Here is a 20,063-nt window from a genome sequence, read left to right as displayed (position 1 = left end):
AAGCAAGAATAAACAAATGGGACCTAATGAAACTTACAAGCTTCTGCACAGCAAAGGAAACCATAAGCAAAACAAAAAGACAACATACAGAATGGGAAAAAATTTTTGCAAATGAAACCGACAAAGGCTTGATCTCCAGAATATGTAAGCAGCTCATACGACTCAATAAGAAAAAAATAAACAACCCAATCCAAAAATGGGCAGAAGACCTAAACAAGCAATTCTCCAAGGAAGACATACAAATGATCAATAGGCACATGAAAAAATGCTCAATATCACTCATTATCAGAGAAATGCAAGTCAAAACTACAATGAGGTATCACCTCACACCAGTCAGAATGGCCGTCATTCAAAAATCCACAAATGACAAATGCTGGAGAGGCTGTGGAGAAAGGGGAACCCTCCTACACTGCTGGTGGGAATGCAGTTTGGTGCAGCCACTGTGGAAAACAGTGTGGAGATTCCTCAAAAGACTAGGAATAGACTTACCATATGACCCAGGAATCCCACTCCTGGGCTTGTATCCAGAAGGAAATCTACTTCAGGATGATACCTGCACCCCAATGTTCATAGCAGCACTATTTACAATAGCCAAGACATGGAAACAGCCTAAATGTCCATCAACAGATGACTGGATAAAGAAGAAGTGGTATATTTATACAATGGAATACTACTCAGCCATAAAAACCGACAACATAACGCCATTTGCAGCAACATAGATGCTCCTGGAGAATGTCATTCTAAGTGAAGTAAGCCAGAAAGAGAAAGAAAAATACCATATGAGATGCGGAAATTGAAAAACAAACAAACAAACAAACAAAGCATAAATACAAAACAGAAATAGACTCACAGACATAGAATACAAACTTGTGGTTGCCAAGGGGGCAGGGGGTGGGAAGAGATAGACTGGGATTTCAAGATTGTAGAATAGAGAAACAAGATTATACTGTATAGCACAGGGAAGTGTATACAATATCTTATGGTAGCTCATAGAGAAAAAAAAGTGACAATGAATATATATATGTTCATGTATAACTGAAAAATTGTGCTCTACACTGGAATTTGACACAACGTTGTAAAATGATTATAAATCAATAAAAAAAATGTTAAAAAAAAAAAAAAGAAAAGAAAAGAAAAAGAAAACAATAATCCCAAAGCCTATGGAAGGAATCCACAAACAGGCCAGATTCTACACTGGGACCAGCTGGACCCTTGCTCTTGAGACGAGAGGAGTTTATTGCTGGGACACATCGGACATCTCCCACACAGAGGGCCACTTTTCCAAGGTTGAGAAAGTAACTAACCTACCTAAAAATACAAACAGACAGATAGACAATATGAGGCAGCAGAGGAATATCTCCCAGGCCAAGGCACAATATAAAATCCCAGAAGAAGAAATAAGTTTTGAAGAGATAGGCAATTTATCTGAGAAAGTTTATAGTAGTGATGGTGAAGATGTTCAGTGAACTCAAGAGGAGTATAGACACACAGAGCAAAGTTTTTAGCAAAGAGTTGGAAAATATAAAGAATACCCAGAGTTGAAGAATAAAATCACTGAAATGAGTAACAGACTAGAAGGAACAAGAATAGACTAAATGAGGCAGAAGAACGGATCAATGAGCTAGAAGGCAGATTAGTGGAAATCACTACTGCAGAACAGAAAAAGAAAAAAGAAGGAAAAGAAATGAGGATAGTTTAAAAGAACTCTGGGGCAATATGAAGGACACTAATATTCGCATTACAAGGGTTCCAGAAAGAGGAGAGAGAGAACGGGCCTGACAAAATTTTTGAAGAGATAATAACCAAAAACTTCCCCAACCTGGCAGTCACCCAAGTCCAGGAAGCATAGAGAGTTCCACACACGATCAACCCAAAGAGGAACACACCAAGGCACATAGTCATCAAACTGACAAAAATTAAGGATAAGGAGAAGATATTAAAATTAGCAAGAGAAAAGCAACAAATAGCATACAAAGGAACTCCCATACAGTTATCAGCTGATTTTTCAGCAGAAACTCTACAGGCCAGAAGGGAGTGGCATGAAAAATTTCATTGGCATGAAAAAAGTGATGAAAAGGAAACACTTGCAACCACGAATACTCTACCCAGCAAGGCTCTCATTCAGATTTGATGGAGAAATCAAAAGCTTCACAGATAAACAAAAGCTAAAGAATTCAGCACCACCAAACCAGCTTTACAACAAAGGTTAAAGGAACATCTCTAGTCATCAAACCATAAAAAAGAGAACAAAAAGAAGAAAGAGAAAATAAAGACCTACAAAAGGTTGCTTTGGCAGTTCGGGGTCTTCTATGTTTCCATGTAAATTTTGGAATTGTTCGTTCTAGTTCTGTGAAAAATGTCATATTTTGACAGGGGTTGCATTGGATCTGTAGATTGTTTTGGGTGCTACAGCCATTTTGATAATATTAGTTCTTCCAACACAAGAGCACAAGATATCTTTCCATTTCTTTGTATCATCTTCAGTTTCCTTCATCAATGTTTTACAGTTTTCAGAGTATAGAAAATTCCTTAGTTAAGTTTATTTCTAAGTATTTTGTCATTTTTGATCCAATGGAAGTGTTTATGCCAGTTATAAAATTCTGGGTTTTGAAATTTCAAAAAAAAAGTGAATGAAGGACCACAAATGGCAAAATATCCTTTTTTATGGGTGAGTTGTATTTCACTGCATATAGATGTTACATCTTCTTTATCCATTGATGTGTTAATGTGCACTTGGGAGATGCTTCCATGTCTTGGCAATTGTAAATAGTGTTGGTGTTAATAGCAGGGTGTATTAATCTTACTGAATTAACTGTTTTTCTAGGATATCTGCCCAGGAGTGGAATTGCTGGGCCATGTCGTGGTTCTGTTTTTGGATTTTGAGGAATCTTCATATCGTTTTCCATAGTGTCTGCACCTATTTGCATTCCCACCAACAGTGTACAAGAGTCCCCTTTTCTCCACATCCTTGCCAGCATTTGTTATTTGTGTTCTTTTTGATGATTGCCATTCTGACAGGTATGAGATGATGTCTCATTGTGATTTTGATTTTGATGTCTCATTTGTGTATTTCTGTGGTATTAGTGATGTTTAGCAACTTTTCATGTTCCTGTTGGCCATCTGCATTTCCTCTTTTGGAAAAATGTTCAGTTCTTCTGCCAATATTTTAAATGGGTGGGTTGGTTGTTTGCTTGCTTTTTAACTGAAGTATAGTGGATTTTAAATGTTGTATTAGTTTCTGGTGCACAGCATGAATGGGCTTGGAGGGCATTATGCTAAAGGGAAATAAGTCAGACAGAGAAAGATAAATACTGTAAGATATCACTTACATGTGGAGCCTTAAAAAAATACAACAAACTAGTGAATATAACAGAAAAAAACAGACTCACAGATGTAGACAAGAAACTAGTGGTTACTAGTGGGGAGAGGAAAGGGGAAGGGGTAAGATGGAGGTGGATGATTAAGAGGTACAAACAAAATAAGCTACAAGGATGTACTGTACAACATGGGGAATAGAGCCAATATTTTATAACTATAAATGGAATATAACCTTTAAAAATTTGTGAATCACTATATTGTATACCTGTAACATAATACTGTACATCAACTAGACTTCAACTAAAAAATATGATATTGTAAAATAAATACATAAATATAAAAAATAAAAATAAAAAATAAATAAATGGATCATACACCAAAATCTAAGAACAGAAACTTTTAAAACTTCAGTAAGAAAATACAGGAGAAAATTTTGCTGACTTCCATCTTTGCAAAGATTTCTGTAACACAACAAAAAACTCACAAATCATAAAGGGAAAAAAAGCATTTAATCACACATTATCAAAATTTAAAACTCTGCCCATCAAAAGACACTGTTTCTAAAGGACAAGCCACACACTGGCAGAAAATATTTACAAAAGGTCTGTTTGAAAACTGGATCTGTATCAACAATATATAACAACTTTTTTTTTTTTTTTTTGAGTAGAAGGAGATTTATTCAAAGAGATGCACACTCCATAGACAGAGTGCGGGCTGTCTCAGAAGGCCAGAGAGAGAGTGACCTATAACAAACTTTTAATACTCAAAAATAAGACAACCCATCAATAGGCAAAAAATTTAAACAGACCCTCAAATCAAAGAAGGAATACAGATGACAGAAAAGCACACTGAAAGATGTGCAACATCTCCAGTCAGTAGGAAACTGCAAATTAAAAACCACAATAAGATACCACTACTTACCCACTAAAATGAGTAAAATTAAAAAGACTGACTTATACTGCATGTTGGTGAAGATAAAGAACAAGTGGAACTCTCATGTACTTCCTGGTGAGAATATAAAAAACATAATTTCTTAAAAAATTATATATGTGCCCAATCAAAGTTTTATGTATAACCCAACCATTCTATTCCTCTATATTTACTCAAGAGAAAAGAAAAGCATATGTCCTCACAAAGACTTTTACATGAATGTTCATAGCAGCTTTATTTGTAATAGCCCCAAACTGGAAACAACCCAAATGACCACCAACAGGTGAGTGGATGAACAAGTTGTGGCATATTCACAATGGAATATACCCAGCAATAAAAGTGAACGTATAAAACAAAATAGATTAATTGCTAAATAATTATGCTGTGGGAAAAAGGCAAGAAAAAAGTATATGCCCAGTTCATATGAAAATTTCAAAGTGAAATAAAGTAGATCACATAATAATAATAATAGATAAGGCAGGAAGGGAGGAGAGAGGATTACAAAGGAACATGAGAAAAATTTGAGAGCGTATGTCAAAACTTCATCAATTTGTATATGTTAATATGTGCAGTTTACTGCATATAAATCAATTATATTTCAATAAGTGTTTAAATCAGATACACATATACATGTATATATAACTGGCTATACATGATTTGTTCAATTTCTTCATCTGTATATTACAAAAATAATCAGCCAAACAAATTCTGTAAATTGAGAATGCTCAAAAAGAGGTAATTTACTATGAGCATACCTTGATACACACAAACACACGCATGTGTGTATCTCTTGATAAAAAAGAATGAATAGTTAACTCAATAAAATACAAGGGAATAAGAATTTTCAAGGTATCTGAACCATGGCTTTTATCTGAACTACACCAATGTATTTGGCATCTAAAGGCATTAGAAGCAATTTTAAGAAAAGTTTAAAAAAAAAACTGAGTGGAGCCATAGGCAGTGTTCATACAGGCAAAGAACATCAAATAATTTCAGAATTTTAGCACCTGAAAAGTTCGTCTAATCCAAAGTCCTCATTTTATAGCAGAGAATGTGAAGCCCAGAAAGATTAAGTCAACTGTTCAAAGCCATACCAAGGCAGAGCCAAGAATATAATCAAATTTGTACAACTCTAATTTAAAAAGTATTTTAGGATCACTTACAATTCCATTGTCATACTGATCAATTTTCAATTCAACAATATTTACTGAACACTTACTAGGCATTATAGGAGTATATGGTAATTCTCACTTTCAAGGAGCTTTCAATGTCAATTTATGAGGCTTATTAAATATTTAAGGCATAAATTTTTTTTAAATGAAATCTACGGTTAAAGGGTTTAGGATCAAGGTATGGTCATAATAAATCCCCCCTCCTTTGGAGCATTCTCAATTTACAGAGTTTATTTGGCTTGGTTATTTTTATAATATGCATGTAAAGAAAATCAACCAATCTTGTCCAACCAGTTTTTCCACATAAAGAATGGAAAGGTTGCAAATTGGCAGTCTGTGATCTATGTTTTGCCCACAGATATGTTTTATCTGGCCTGGACAGTGTTTTTAAAAACTTGAATATGCAGCTAACATTTAAAATAGGTAGACCTTACATTAAACTCTGGGCTTCTGAACTTTGTTGAAACATTGGAAAATCTGACATAATTAGACATACATCCTTCATAACAAAAACTGAGCTCTGATTATGTTCTTGCATAACTTAGACAAATTGCTGCTTTCAAAGACTCCATGGTTTATTATTAGAGGTAATCACAAAAATATATTATTGCAGTATATTATAGTCTTACTATGTGCCAGGCACTGTGTGACAGATATTACAGTAAAAATGAGAGTAAGATAAGACGGAGACACAAGGCTTTGAGGAGGTGATCAACTCTGTGAAAAAGCATACTGCTTTGGAAAGGCTTCATGGAAGAGGCAGCATCTGAGCTATGTTTTTGAGAGTTAAGTTTTGCCAGGTGAATAGGGCAGAGGAAGACATTTCAGACAAGCAGCAGCATGTTCACAGTTATAGGACCACATACAGCCAGCATGGATGACGTATAAGACTTCAGGTAGTTTGAAAAAAATAATATGCTTTGAAAGATTAACTAAAGTGAGATCATAAAGAACGCTTGTATCTCATGCCGAGGAATGTGGGTTACATCCTACCCATCAGTATTTTTCCCATAGTGTCCCTAAGGAGATTGCTCATGATTCGACCCAGGTGGGAGAAGAAATAAAAACAGAAAGAATATAACAGCTGACCTCCACCCCTAATCACTGATTCAACTAGAGCTCTACTTCTATTTTATGCAGTAAAGTTCTATTTTAACATATCTTTGGATTAAAAATTCTGCTGCTATAAACAAAAAAAAATTTGTTTAAAGCTTGAACATGAGACATTAAAAATTTTTTACCAAGAAATTATATAAGATTAGTATTTTGGAAAGATCTCTCTGGTAACAGTACCAAGGATGGAATAAAGAAATACAAGACCAGAAAGAAATGAGAACACTTAGCTGCAGCAACTGATACAAGAAATGATGAGTTAAATGTGGGCAGTGACAGCAGAGATATTCAAATCTTATTGATATCTACTTTGTGCCAAGTAGTCTGCTATGTGCTAGGTTCAGGATAAAGAAGATAAATTCAAGAGTTATTTAAATGAAAAGGGATCATGACTAATTAAAATGAGAAAGCTAAAAAGAAAAAAGAATTAAGCTTGGTAGGTGACTTAAATGGATGCAGACAGATGTAATTTAAACTTAGAACAAAATCAAAATGCCTCATCTTCAATAAGCTAAGCACAAAGCTGGTCAAAAAAAGATATGCTAAGGAGGTGTAATCCAGACAAAACAAAGAATTACAGCTATGACTATACTTCAGGAGAGCAAAGGTCCCAGGTGATTTGCTAGAGGTATATACAGAATCAGAACCACCCATGAATGCCATCATAAAGAATAAAAGTCCTTAACTACCAGTATCTTGGAGAGGATGTCAAATGGTCTGTTTAAGGTTAAAGTTAGACATCTTTCCTTGGCAAATCTGGTTGAGATTCAGATACCCAAATGATGGCATGGAATCAAGGCAAACAAGAATAGACAACACTATTTAGGTCATCATACCTATACAATTGCTAGCTAACATACAGCCAACAAGTTTATCAACTGTCCCACTACTTCTTGAGTAAGTATGTAATAAGTTGCTCAATTCTGGTCATAGTTTGTAATTACTAGCTTCTCAGTAGACTTTTAGAAGAGGTTCAAAGTATTTAAGCAGATAAATTTCCCAAAAGTGTTTAAAGATAAAAGTTTTCAGGTTTTTCACTGAGTCCTAAGCTGAAAGAAATTTAGTACTATTTTCATGAATCTGGTTTTACATAGCATAATTGCTTTTCCTGATAAGGATTTCTAAAGTGGGGCAGGGGAGAGAAGAAGAAGAAAAGAATGGGATGAGAGCCCTTACATTCTTCAAAAATGAAACCTTTTCACTGCTGTTTATGAGAATTATTCCTAGATAGCAAATGATATCAAAGAGATCTTTGATAAAGGTTATAATTAACAGTAAGTACACAAAATGAACTCTAAGTCCTTCATTGAGAAAATTGATCAAAACATCCTCTTTATCAAAAGAGCCTTTATACCTCATTAATTACATTAAACAATCATACCTTACTCATTAGAATAGATCAAATGCTAATTACTATTTCCAAATAGCTGGCTATAAGTTATAAAACTCTCTTATGCAACATCAGAAAGAACTGGTTATAACTTTAAGTGTATTGTCAAGCTTTATATATTAGAAGACATTCTGAGAGAAGAATTGCATGAGCCTGTAGCTACATAGTTAAAAAAAAAAAAGGTGTCTCACTAAAACAAGAATTAGAAAATATTCTTGAAATATCCTTATGTGGGGCATAGTAAGTGTTTCCATTTACAGAAAGAAAAAAAAATGGGGAATAGAAGAATTACCTGAGGGCAGGAAATTCAGACAAAAGCTCCCTATTCCTGGTGAAAGCAAGTAGTCAGTTGCCAGGGTTTCTTAGACTCCTCTGGTACTCATTTGGGTGATTATGAAATTCACAGCACACCAATCTCCACCACAGCCAGCAGGGATCGCTGCAGGGAATGGGTACACAGGGGACACAGAAGGGAGCAAGTTTAAGGGAAGGAAGAGGAAAGGAATGATATGATAAAAATATTTAGCTGTGATGCACTTTAAAGAAAATACAGTTGTATTTCACATTGGATTAACTAAAGGTAAATGTTGCTTAAATTCTAAGATAAATTAATCATTTAAGATTTTCTTCATTCTCTCTACCACTGGTATCACTACTACTCTATTAAATCAATATTTTAAAAATTCTATAGTAAAAATGTTATTTAACAAAAGTGAGATAGTTATATTGTACAAAGACTGAGTTGTACAATTCAACATTAAATGAAACCAAATAGGACAAGCACTCTAAAAGACAAGCAACTTACAAATACAGATTATCAAATTTTTAACTGCCAAAGGCCCAGTTAAAACTATAATCCTCATATCATTTCATAGAGAACACTAAAGAGTAAATTTACCTATGAAAAATGACCCACAAACCAAAGAGATCCAGCAATAAGCTATATTTATATACTCAAATGTAAACTGAAGAACTATAGCATCTATCAGGAAAAAAGCTTTAATTTAAATTTTTTGGATATAGTCAACTTCTTAAACCTGCCAAAAATGTATTCAGGTTTATGAAAACATGTATTTATGCCCTATGTATTCTATGAAGACCAAAGTAGTATAAATTTATTTCTCCAGGCAGCTAAAAATGTTTCTGAACAACTACTATGTACCACAGTACTGTGGCAGATGCTAACGATACAGTGGTGAACAAGAGAAGCACAGTCACTGCCCTCAAAGCCTATTATGGTTATTCTGCCCTTTAAGAGATGACAGTCTATGGAACTAACAACCATGAAGCTTTTATTTTAATAAATAGACAATGGTAGAGAAAAACAACACAATGCTATGACAGCAGTGGCAAATGAAAGCCCTCTATTAAAGTATTTTGGGGTAGAAAGAATATACTGTATATATAGTTAAAATTAAGTCTTAAAGGATAGGCTAATATAGAGTTTCAAAATTTATACACAATATTCACTTTGGCTGGGAAAGGTCTCAAGACAAGTCAATGAACCATCAGACAGAACAATAATAAGGTTAATGCTTGGAAAAAAGTCAAGCAATAAATTACTATGTCCTGAATCATATTTGCTCAGCTCTTAATTTTGTTTTGTTTTATTTTTTTACTGAAGTATAGTTGGTTTACAATGCTGTGTTAATTTCTAGTGTACAGCATAGTGATTCAGTTATGCATATATATTCCTTTTCATATTCTTTTTCATTATAGGCTATTATAAGGTATTGAATATAGTTCTCTGTGCTATACAGTAGGACTTTGTTGTTTATCTTAATTTTGTTTTAATAACTTGGTCTTGATAACTGCTCATATATCACTCATAGAAATAGTCATACAGTCTTTCACTTATAACTTACATTCAATCTGAGCTAATAGCATCTTGTAAATACCAATATTTAATAGAAATATTAAATTACTCATCCTAAGCAATATACAGAATTTAAAACATATAACTGATAAGAGATCAAATTACTAAGGAAATGTTTAGAGGCAAATATATTAAGGCAAAGTGTAATATTGCAAAAAGTATATGGCAAAAAAAAATATTTTGCAAGTAAAAAGAAATGAATGGAGAAATTGTCTTTCCCCAACTTTAAAGAATTGCTGAGTCAAAAGACTATGTTTCCCAAGTTTCAAAGGACTGCAAAGTCAAAGGATTTCCAAGTAATAAAAGAATCTCCTAAGGGATACTACATCAGGATGATAATACCATAAAAGAGTAATAACGGAAATGCTGAGAACTAAATAAAAGAAAAGCAAACTGTTAGGTGGGAACAACAGCCTGAGCCGGCAATATGGAATAATCAAATTAAAAGGGTGCTGGATCACTCACTTAACCACTCATCACAACCTGTTAAGCCTTGGAAAAATCAAAAAGTTCAATGTTTTAATAATTTCCTTCTAGGAGACAGGATTAAATACTTTCTCATTCTAGATAATAATAATACAACATCCGATGGACCAAGCATCCAATCTCATTTTTAGCTGATGTTTCAAATCAATCTTCTGAAAGTAACATTTGCAACAATCAATATCTGGTTGTAGTTGGAAATCAGTGTGAAAGATATGAACACCACGCTCAATTTCAGATGATTCTACATAGTGTACTTTATAGAAAAAAAAATCTGCCCCCTAAAACTCAACTCACAATTCACTCTTCTATAATTATCTATTGCATAAACCAAAGGATAAAAAAACAGACATGGTTGTTGCCAGACTATAAGATGTGAAGTCTAAATTAGTTCACAAATAAAAGGGATCTCTATTTAGATATTTAATAGGCATCCAAATTACTGTATCCAGAGCCAAACTCCCGATCTTCTCCTGTAAGCCTGTTTCTCCTGTAGTCTTCTCCAACTTAGTACATCTAGAACTACTATATATCTCAACAACTCCACTGCATCCATCTAGCTCTAAGTTAGTATTTTTCTCATCTGAATAGTTAACATTTTCCAATGGGCTCCTGCTTCTGCCCCTGCCCCTCTATTATTTATTTCCCCACATGGCTGCGGAATGATCAATGGCTCAAAGCCTTCCAGTGGTTTCCAATCTCACTCAGGGTAAAAGCCAAAGTCACAAGAGGTCCCACAAGATCTGGCCCTTGTTTTCTCTTTGATCTCATCTTCCTCTACACACCTCACTCTGTATCCCACTTCACCTATTTTGATGGCTTCAATACACTTCCCCCCCCAAAAAAAAAAATGACAAGTAGCTTCCACTTCTGGATTTTTGCATTTGCTCCCATCCCACTTTCAGGTCTCTTCTCAAGTATCACCTTCTCAATCACCAGATTTAAAACTGCAAACTTCATCACCACCTCCTTGAATTTCCTATCCCCTTCCCCCATGTTTCTTTTTTTTTTTTTAATAGCACTTATCACAAACTAATATAACGTACTTCACTTATTTATTTATTTACTCTCAACTCTGATTAAAATGTAAACTCCACTGATGACAGGGATTTTTGCCCCAGCACTATGGACCAGTACCTGTTACAGAGCAGCACTCAGTAAATATTTGTTAAATAAACTAGCTATCTAGTGTCAAAAATCAATATTATTGGATATTATTTTTAAAAGAATAAGCCAATTTAAGTAATCCAAAATTACTTCAAAAAAATCCCCAATTGCCTCATCCGAGTAAACCAAATCTCACAAATTTCACATGGCAGTATAGTTCTAGAAATAAGTTACATATAGTGATCCTACTCATGTTTCTTATGACAGAATAGGAATCACTTTAGTTTTCCAAGAGCTGAGATAATGTGTTGCCCATCTTTGTATCTCTAATGCCCAGGGTTCAAGAACCTGGTACACATAAATTCTCAAAAATTATTTACTGAACTTTAACATAAAAGTAAATTATGTAAATAATCAGCCTATCAATAATTATACGAAATAATCATTTTAGAAAATAATTTCTGACAGTCTAAATAATCTATGTTGTATTTCTTTTTAAGAACGTCCAGTACAGGAACAATTATATACTCAGTAGTATCCATCTCCAATTACATGCACCTTCACTTCTCTTCAGCAATTCATTTCCATGGCTTCTTCTGACACCTTGCCCTAAGCTAGGCCTAATCCACATTTAAAATCTTTTTTTTTCCAACATATTTTACTGAGTTATGGTCATTTTACAATGTTGTGTCAAATTCCAGCGTACAGCACAATTTTTCAGTTATAAATAAACATATATATATATTCATTGTCACATTTTTTCTCTGTGAGCTACCATAAGATCTTGTATGTATTTCCCTGTGCTATACAGTATAATCTTGTTTACCTATTCTACATTTTGAAATCCCAGTTTTGTCCCTTCCCACCCTCCACCCCACATCTAAAATCTTAAACTTTTATATGACACTTTCAGACGAAACAACCAATCTTTCCAGTTCTCTCATTTGTTTTTCTCAACTGCTCATCTACATAGGTAAAATTTCCAATCCTCTGAGGGTTCTTTCCTTTTCTCCTCAGGCTATCAGCTGCTGCCCCACCCCCCTTACACAGCCTAAGCCATCCCATCAACACACTGTGAGGCGCTCTAACCTCCCATCACTTTGTCATTCAGTCACAAGATCCTACAAGTGCTCAACCCCTCCTAATCTCCTTAACAAATATTATAAATATTTAGCATGCTTCTCAGACCACCCTCCACTAGTACTTGTTCCTTCCCCTCTGTTTAGGGAAAGCATCTAGTAAAAGGTCAAGTAGTTTCTCCTACCTAGATCCTTATAGCTGGTCTGGATCCAGTCCCTTCCCAAGACTGTTTCTCTAACCTTTCCATTAATTTTGTGGGATACTGATATCCTTCTACATTAATTTTCCACCGAAGTTAATCAAAGCCCTTCTGTAGATGCTCTACTCCCACCCCAGACAACTGCTCTTGAACCCTGGACCCCAAACCAAACTGATAACCATGTGTCTTTAATGATCACGTCCCTCTTTTGTCAGGAATCCTTTATTAGCAGTCACCTCCTGGGATGAAGTTCAGTTTCAATTTTCTTAACACAGCAAATGAGGCCCTGTGAAATCTAATTTAGTTCAATGTTTATTAAAGACATCAAGTGGAGCAGCAAGCCTGACTTGAAATAGTTCTCCCCATGACCATATCTTTGCTGCAGAACCCTTTGCCATTGCTAATTGATCCACAGATAAACAGAACTGAGTCAAACAGTTTCTCTGTCCCAGGAATCTGAAACTTAATAGAAAAGATCAGATTGGGAGTTGTGAATGATGGGAGAGCACCCTAAAGCAGTGGTTCTCAACCAGAAGTGATTTTGTCTCCCTGGAGAAATTTGACAATGTCTGGAGACATTTTTTCACTGTCAAGACTGTACAAATGGCTAGTGGCATCTAGCAGATGGAAACCAGAGATGGATGCTGCTAAGCATCCTAGAATGCACAGAGCAGCCCCTCATAACAAAGAATTATCTTGTCCAAATGTCAATAGTGCTGATGTTCAACAACTCTTCCAATGAGGCTCTAGGAGTTGGCTAGTTCCAGATTCTGTGACCCACCCCAATAACTTTCTGTTACACTTCCTTTTTCACCTAAGTTAAACAAACCAGGTTTCTGTTGTTTGCAGACAATATAATCTTAACTGGCACAGTGCCCTAGTTCAGTCATCTGACATATGTATACTTTAAACCAGTTTCTCAACCTCAAAACTATTGACATATGGGCCAAATAATTTTGTTATGGGGGACTGTGCTGTGCACTGTAGGATGTTTAGCACCATTCCTGTCCTCTACCCCTCTAGTTACCAACAGCCGCCTACCCGACCCATCCCTGAAATATACTAGTGAAATATACCATTTTCTGAAGCCCCTATATCTGAGCAACACTGCTTTTAATCTGACAGTTTTCACTATACTTCAATCTCAAGGCTCAGTGTAATCACTCTTTCTCCTGTTAGTTCCTAGACAGTCTTCCTTACTGGAAGACCCCTTATACAAAGGGTCCATTTTCCTTTCCAGGACACCAAAGGCACCACATTAATTCAATGATTCAACTATCCATGACTTCCCCAAACCACAGTTAAACTGGTCAGACCAAATATCTGCGATGATATTGATGGCTTATAGTCTCTTCTCAGTTTTAAAAAACAGTAATATGAGGGAGAGTGAGCTCATTGTCATTCATGAATTCATTCAAAAAAATAGTTGTTGAGTGCCTATATTATTCTGGACTCAAAAAAAAAAACCTGCTAAAAAACAAAATAAATAAAAGAAAAATAACATAAAAATTTGTAAAAACAAAAACCCTGTCCTCATGGAGTTTGCATTCAATGGAGAAGACAGACAAATAGCAAATAGGTAAGTATGGATGAATGCCACAGAGAAAAGTAGGGTCAGGTTAAGTCCTCTGTTAAGAAGGTGCCATGGGTTCCATTCACTGGCCATATGAAATGTTTATTATTGGAAGATAGTATGTTCTAAGTCTTTCCTTTTTAACTGTATTAAATTGTACCCAGATGATTAGATCCATGCGGTGGCCTCTTCATTACCAGATAATCCGTAAAATTAAGCTTGACTCAGGTAATTTCAAAAGTTTATTCCCACTTGAATAACTATAATTTATCACAACACCCACCTTGTTACATTTATTGTCATACTTTAGATTTATAAATAACTGTATTTTTCTTAGGAGATGACATGACAGCAACAGCACTAACATATATATTAACCAAGAATACGAATTTGATACTATTCAATCACCTGACTTAAGGTAATTTTGATATATGAAATAACTGAAAACTCAAGTGTCTGATAAACTCATCTCAAAAAAAAAAATCATTACTATTAACAACACAGCTATTAGCAATCATATAGATTAAAAAGTAATCCTAAAGACTCAATTCTGAGTGTGTCTGTTTTGTGACGTAGAGCCATTACCTCTACTACTAACTTTTAAGAGTCTTTCTCACGTTAAGGGAGTTCAACAAGAGAACTAAACTCTAATGCCCTAAGGCACTCATTGACTAAATAAACTTTTCTCCCGTGCATCTAGAGTGTACTATGTACATGTATCTAGAGTAGCTATGTACTATCATGCTTGGGAGAGTGAGAAAATAGAAATCCAAATCATTTTCTACAGGTCTGAATTTTCTTGTGGAACTGAGTATGAGAAAGGCTGGAGGACATCTGATACGTCAGACCTTACTTAAATTATAAAAAACAGCAATAAAGATAAAATCTTCCAAAATAAAATAATTATCGGACCATAATTACAATTTTAAACTTTTCAATTAGCGACAATATTAAGAAATGTATATTCATAAACGCTGCTAAAATTTGTTGCTTTTAAAAAAACAAACCTATATCGTACTCAATGTAATAAGTGAGGAAAATATTTGCTGAATCACAGAAAATACTGATTTTGTTCCCTAATACATAACCCGTGGTATACAACAACTTGGAGAATCAAGAAGTCTTTACTACGAAAGTATATCGTCACACCCTAATGTTTTCCTAAAATCAGTTAAAAGTAATCATTAACTTAAAAATAACAGAAAAGGGGGTGGGAGGGTACAGCTCAGCAGTAGAGCGCACGCTTAGCATACGAGGTCCTAGGTTCAAATTCCCAGTACTTCCATTAAAGGGGAAAAAATATTACAGAGAAAAGGGTTATAACCAAGCACTTTGAATTTGGCACTGTTAACAACTTAGAAATAAGATCCTACATTTAGCCTGTCTTGAGGCAAACATGGAGAAGCCAGGGGCAGTAACAAACTGCCAGCTTTACTGAGTCATGTTTCTGACTAAAACTGCCTGCGTTATGAAACGGAAAGAATGACAAATCTTAGGGTTTATTACCACAGATGTTGACTCCCTGAATTTATGGGTCTCATTTTTTTAAAAAGCAAAAAAACTGTTCTGTAAGAATGATGTGAGGCTAAAACGACTCCAGAAAGAACTTGACAAAGCTGGTAACTCTGATTACCTAAAACAAATCCTAACAGTGCAAACAGGCACACCCTTAATGCATCATACTGGGAACCGCGAGGTAGGGTGAATTCAGAACAATAACAAGGTTAACATTTCACTAAGACAAGTCTCAGTCCTAACAGCCCACACTGCGCCAGACGCCCTCGGTTAACGGAACCACTCAGCTTCGAACCGAGGCGAGCACCGAGTTTAGGTTCCTCTTGCCACACACCAGGCACCTGGTAACGACAGACCACCTCCAGCCTCCGCGCAGGACCGCTCAAGGAGTCCTCCCCGTGCCCCCAGACGCCGCGTCGGGGACGATCCCAGTCCACCGCTCCCCCAGGCGCCCAACACGCCCCTCCGCGAGCCAGCCAGAGGAGAACCCGTCCAGGGGCGAACCGGTCCAGGGACGGGAGAATCGGGGCAGCGACCTCTGCCCCGACTGGAGCGGGGAGCCCAAAGGTCGCCTCCCGTTGGGCTGCCAGTATCCCCCGCCCCCAAAGCCACAGGCTGCCTCGGGTCCCGGCTACGGCGGAGGCGGACTGGTCCCCACGCCTAAGGCTCTGACTGACCTGGAGAGGTGCTTCAAAATCTGTTTCTTGATGAGCCCAGCCATGGTGCCGAGGCGGGAGGCGGCGCGCTCCCTCTCCGTTCCTCACAGCTTCCTCTTTTCGCGGCCGTCTCCTCTGTGTCCGGGTTAACCCGGCCGGAGGAGAGGCGCCTGAGCGCTCACGCTCGGGACAGACCCGAGACCCCGGCCGAGGCCACCGCTGCTGCCAAGGACCGGGAGCATCGCGCTCAGGCAGCCAGGGCCTTCGCCGGCGCCATCTTGGCTGCAACATCACCTAGGAGACCTGGGGGAGGGCCGGGGCGGCGCGGGCTCGGGGCGGGGCGGGGCGGGGCGGGGCGGGGGGCGGGGCAACGCAGGCTCGGGGCTGGAGCGGAGGGTTGCTGCTCCGCCTCCCGCGCATTCGCCTCGAGAGTCCACTGCCCTCAAGCTTTCGGGTGTTTAGACTCCCAATCCCAGAACCTTGCTAGGTTTTAGACCTCACACCCACCCTCCAGTCTTGTTCCCGTCTCCATCACTGAATGCATCATCCACTTCCTGCTTCTTTTTCATTTCCTCAGAATTTGCTCTACAAACTGCCCTGCTTGCTTTGCTCTCCCTACCTATTCAGCTTTCCTCATATTCTTGCCTGTTTGTTCTTAGCCTAGATATTTTGCTTTCTCCCCCGCTAAATGGTGTGATTTCATGTTTCCCCTGGAGATCCCATGGGAAGTAAAAGTTGACAATGTGTCTTAATAGAGTCCAGGACCTGGAAACTAGATGGCCTAGATTCAAGTCCTCAAGTCCTGGCTCTAGTATTTTTCTACCTGTGTTAACCTGAAGAAGATAATTTACTTACTTTTAGCCTTGGTTTAATCATCTATACAATAGGTTAATAATATCAGCCTTACCCACCTCACTAGGTTGTGGTATCTAAAGGAATAAGGATGTAAAATTTCACTTAAAAATTTCTGTATAAAGGAAGGAAATTGTTGAAATAGCAGGGAGAACTATTACAGCTGTACACATTCACCGCATCCAGCCCCAAACCAACGTTTTACAGAGATGGGCCAACTGATGTCTTTCAAAATCCAACAACCCCCATTTCTGGGCTCTCAGATGTCTGCCTGTGATCCCTCAAAAGATGAAGTACATTCTTTCCTTGGGCGTGTTTCCCCAGGTAATGCCTAATCTCACAATAGCCCAGACTGGCTTGTTTCAGCCCACCTTATCAGTCATAAACCCCACTGCCCTTCACAGACCCTGAACTTACCTCACCTGCAACCAATTAGAGCCTTGTGCACAAGCTGAAAGGCACCTTATGACCCTATCATATGAAAGATCCCAACAACCAGCTCTTGGTGCTCACGCAGGCACGCCTTGTCTGTGTGCCCCAGTATTGCCTATAGCAGCGTATCTTTTAAACTTTTCCCTTTTTCGCCTTGGTGTTCACACAGGCACCTCTCCTCCGTGTGGCCCATTGTTGTCTATGACGGCATACCCCTAATAAACTCCTTTCTATTCCAAGACTTTATCTCTGGTAAATTCTTTTTACCAACCTGAGCATCATCATGCCTCCAACGGCCTGCTTGCTGTCCCACAACAAAAATGATCACTTAGTGATGTCTAAAACAGGGGGGAAAAATTACACTAGCTCTTAATAATGTATCAAAAAGATGTATAAGTGTGGGGGGGTGTGTGGAGAGGGGCTATTTTACACATAGTCCAATAACCTGGCTGTTTTCAAGCAAAGGAAAAGAGATATACACGGAGGTGATGATTTCCTCACTTAACATTTATCATGTACTATAAAGGATGCACAATTCAAGTAACTAGGGTAGCCTAAACAAATAACAAAAAACAAACAAAAACTGTTCCTGCTATCAAAAAGTTAACCTAACATGGAAGATAAATTCCTAATGCTAAGACATGGAGCTGGCTCAGCCACTTTGTAGCTGTGTAAACTTGGGCTAGTTATTTAATCTTTCTCTGTCTCAGTTACCTCATCTATTGGGGATAATAGTACCTAACTCAAAATTTTGTGAAGATTAAATGAGATTATGCATAGGTAATGTTCAACAAAGTGCCTAGCATATGGGAAACTCTAATAATGCTATTATTATCATTAGCATAATTGAAAACAGAAGCAAAGTGCTATGAGACAGTGGTTCTCTCTCATAGTACTAAGGAAATAAAGCAATAAAGAAATTTCAGCAGCAAGCATTCTGGCTGAAGGAAATGATCCACCATCCTCTGAGTGGGTGGTGATAGTAGTTTCTTCCCAAACCTCCGCCCCAGGCAAGTGGCTTTTTATAGCCTCCATTACTTTTTAAAGTAATAACTTTATAAAGTAATAAAGTACAGGTCAGATTAATAACTGTAGTTGTAGTATCTTTTTATTAGGAAAATACATGGCAATAATTTCAATTTTACTCTTCCTTGATTGAGAGAACACATGTCATAAGGCGACCGTTAATTCTGTTTTAAATTAATTTACATTTTTGTTCATTGCTATTTAAATTTCAAAGTATAATTTAAAAAAAATTAAAAACATAACTGTCATACAAATATATAATGAATGTGCATCAAAAATTTGTTAACTCATTAATGCAAGAACCAACAAGAGAGAGTATAATGCTAGTTCACTCATTAATGTGACTTAAATCTGTCAGAAGTTCATTATATATTAGAGTAATATTTTTAACTCTTTTAATATTACACATTGCCAAAATATTCATGTATATAAAAAGTAATGCTTACATACTTGAGATTATTGGTGCTAAAACTGGGGAGGAGAGAGTATATGATGTGAAGGTGAATAGAGTTAAAGCTTTTCCTGTACAGTCCATGCTGGAGCTGGCTCATATTGGCTCAGGAAAACTAATTGTGCCCATATCTTCCCATTTCTGTGTTCCATTGTTTGGTGACTTAAGGAAAAGTGTGACAGTATTTTTACTACAGAAAGTGGTAAACACTACAAATCAGGACTTTTTTTCCTCGATACCTGTTATTTAACATTTACCAGCACACTGTAGGACAAGTTGAAGGGGGATGAGATTGCAGACGTAAGGACATTATTTCATAGGCAATGTCAAGCCATGGAAGACTTCTGTGGTGAATGAAGATGGTCAGATTTCTGATTTAGAAAAATATTTGCTGATAAATGGGCTAGCATTACAGAAAACAAATCTAATGAGAAGAAAATGGAGACAGGAGTCTTGAGAAGGCAGTGACATTACTATTTCTGGTGAGATAAGGCAATATTAGTAGAGATAAAAGGTTAAGGACAAATTCCAGAGATTAAGTCAAGGATTGGATTGAAGGTAACTGAGTGTTCTAGTTTAGGGCACTGGGTGGATATTGGGTACACCACTAACTGAGACAAGTAATATAGGAAGAAAAACAGTTTTGGAGATAAGATTCAGTTTTGGATTTATTACCTTTAAGTTTATCTCAGGATGTCTGGAAAGAAACATTCAGTGTACAGCTGGGGGTAGAAAATCTGCTTTAGGATTTATTAGTATTTAATGATAGCTGGAGCCAAGAACAAAAATGATCTTGATCCAGGAACACATAAATATTAAGGAAAGCAAAAAGGGAAGCTTAAATGAGGCCTTATATCTGAGAGAGATAGGATTGAAAGAGTGTATTTTAA

General features: G+C 36.9%; 1 protein-coding gene across 2 annotated transcripts in view; it reads right to left on the bottom strand.

The window, feature by feature from the left end:
• Positions 1-16,705, bottom strand: part of UHRF1BP1L (UHRF1 binding protein 1 like) — a 93,420-nt gene extending 76,715 nt beyond the window's left edge. Inside the window, exons 1-2 of one of the 2 annotated variants that reach the window (XM_032493559.1) lie at positions 16,434-16,705; positions 8,216-8,362 (exon numbers count right to left, since the gene is read on the bottom strand). Coding sequence is in view for 1 of the 2 variants with exons in the window: in XM_032493558.1 (XP_032349449.1) it covers positions 16,434-16,477 (44 nt within the window). In the remaining variant the exon portion in view is untranslated. The remainder of the gene's footprint in view (positions 1-8,215; positions 8,363-16,433) is intronic. The other variant, XM_032493558.1, reaches the window with a different exon arrangement.
• Between the last annotated feature and the right edge of the window lie 3,358 nt (positions 16,706-20,063).

The sequence above is a fragment of the Camelus ferus genome, chromosome 12, assembly GCF_009834535.1.
Source record: "Camelus ferus isolate YT-003-E chromosome 12, BCGSAC_Cfer_1.0, whole genome shotgun sequence".
Lineage (NCBI taxonomy): Eukaryota > Metazoa > Chordata > Mammalia > Artiodactyla > Camelidae > Camelus > Camelus ferus.
This window is presented reverse-complemented; position numbering and strand designations above follow the sequence as displayed.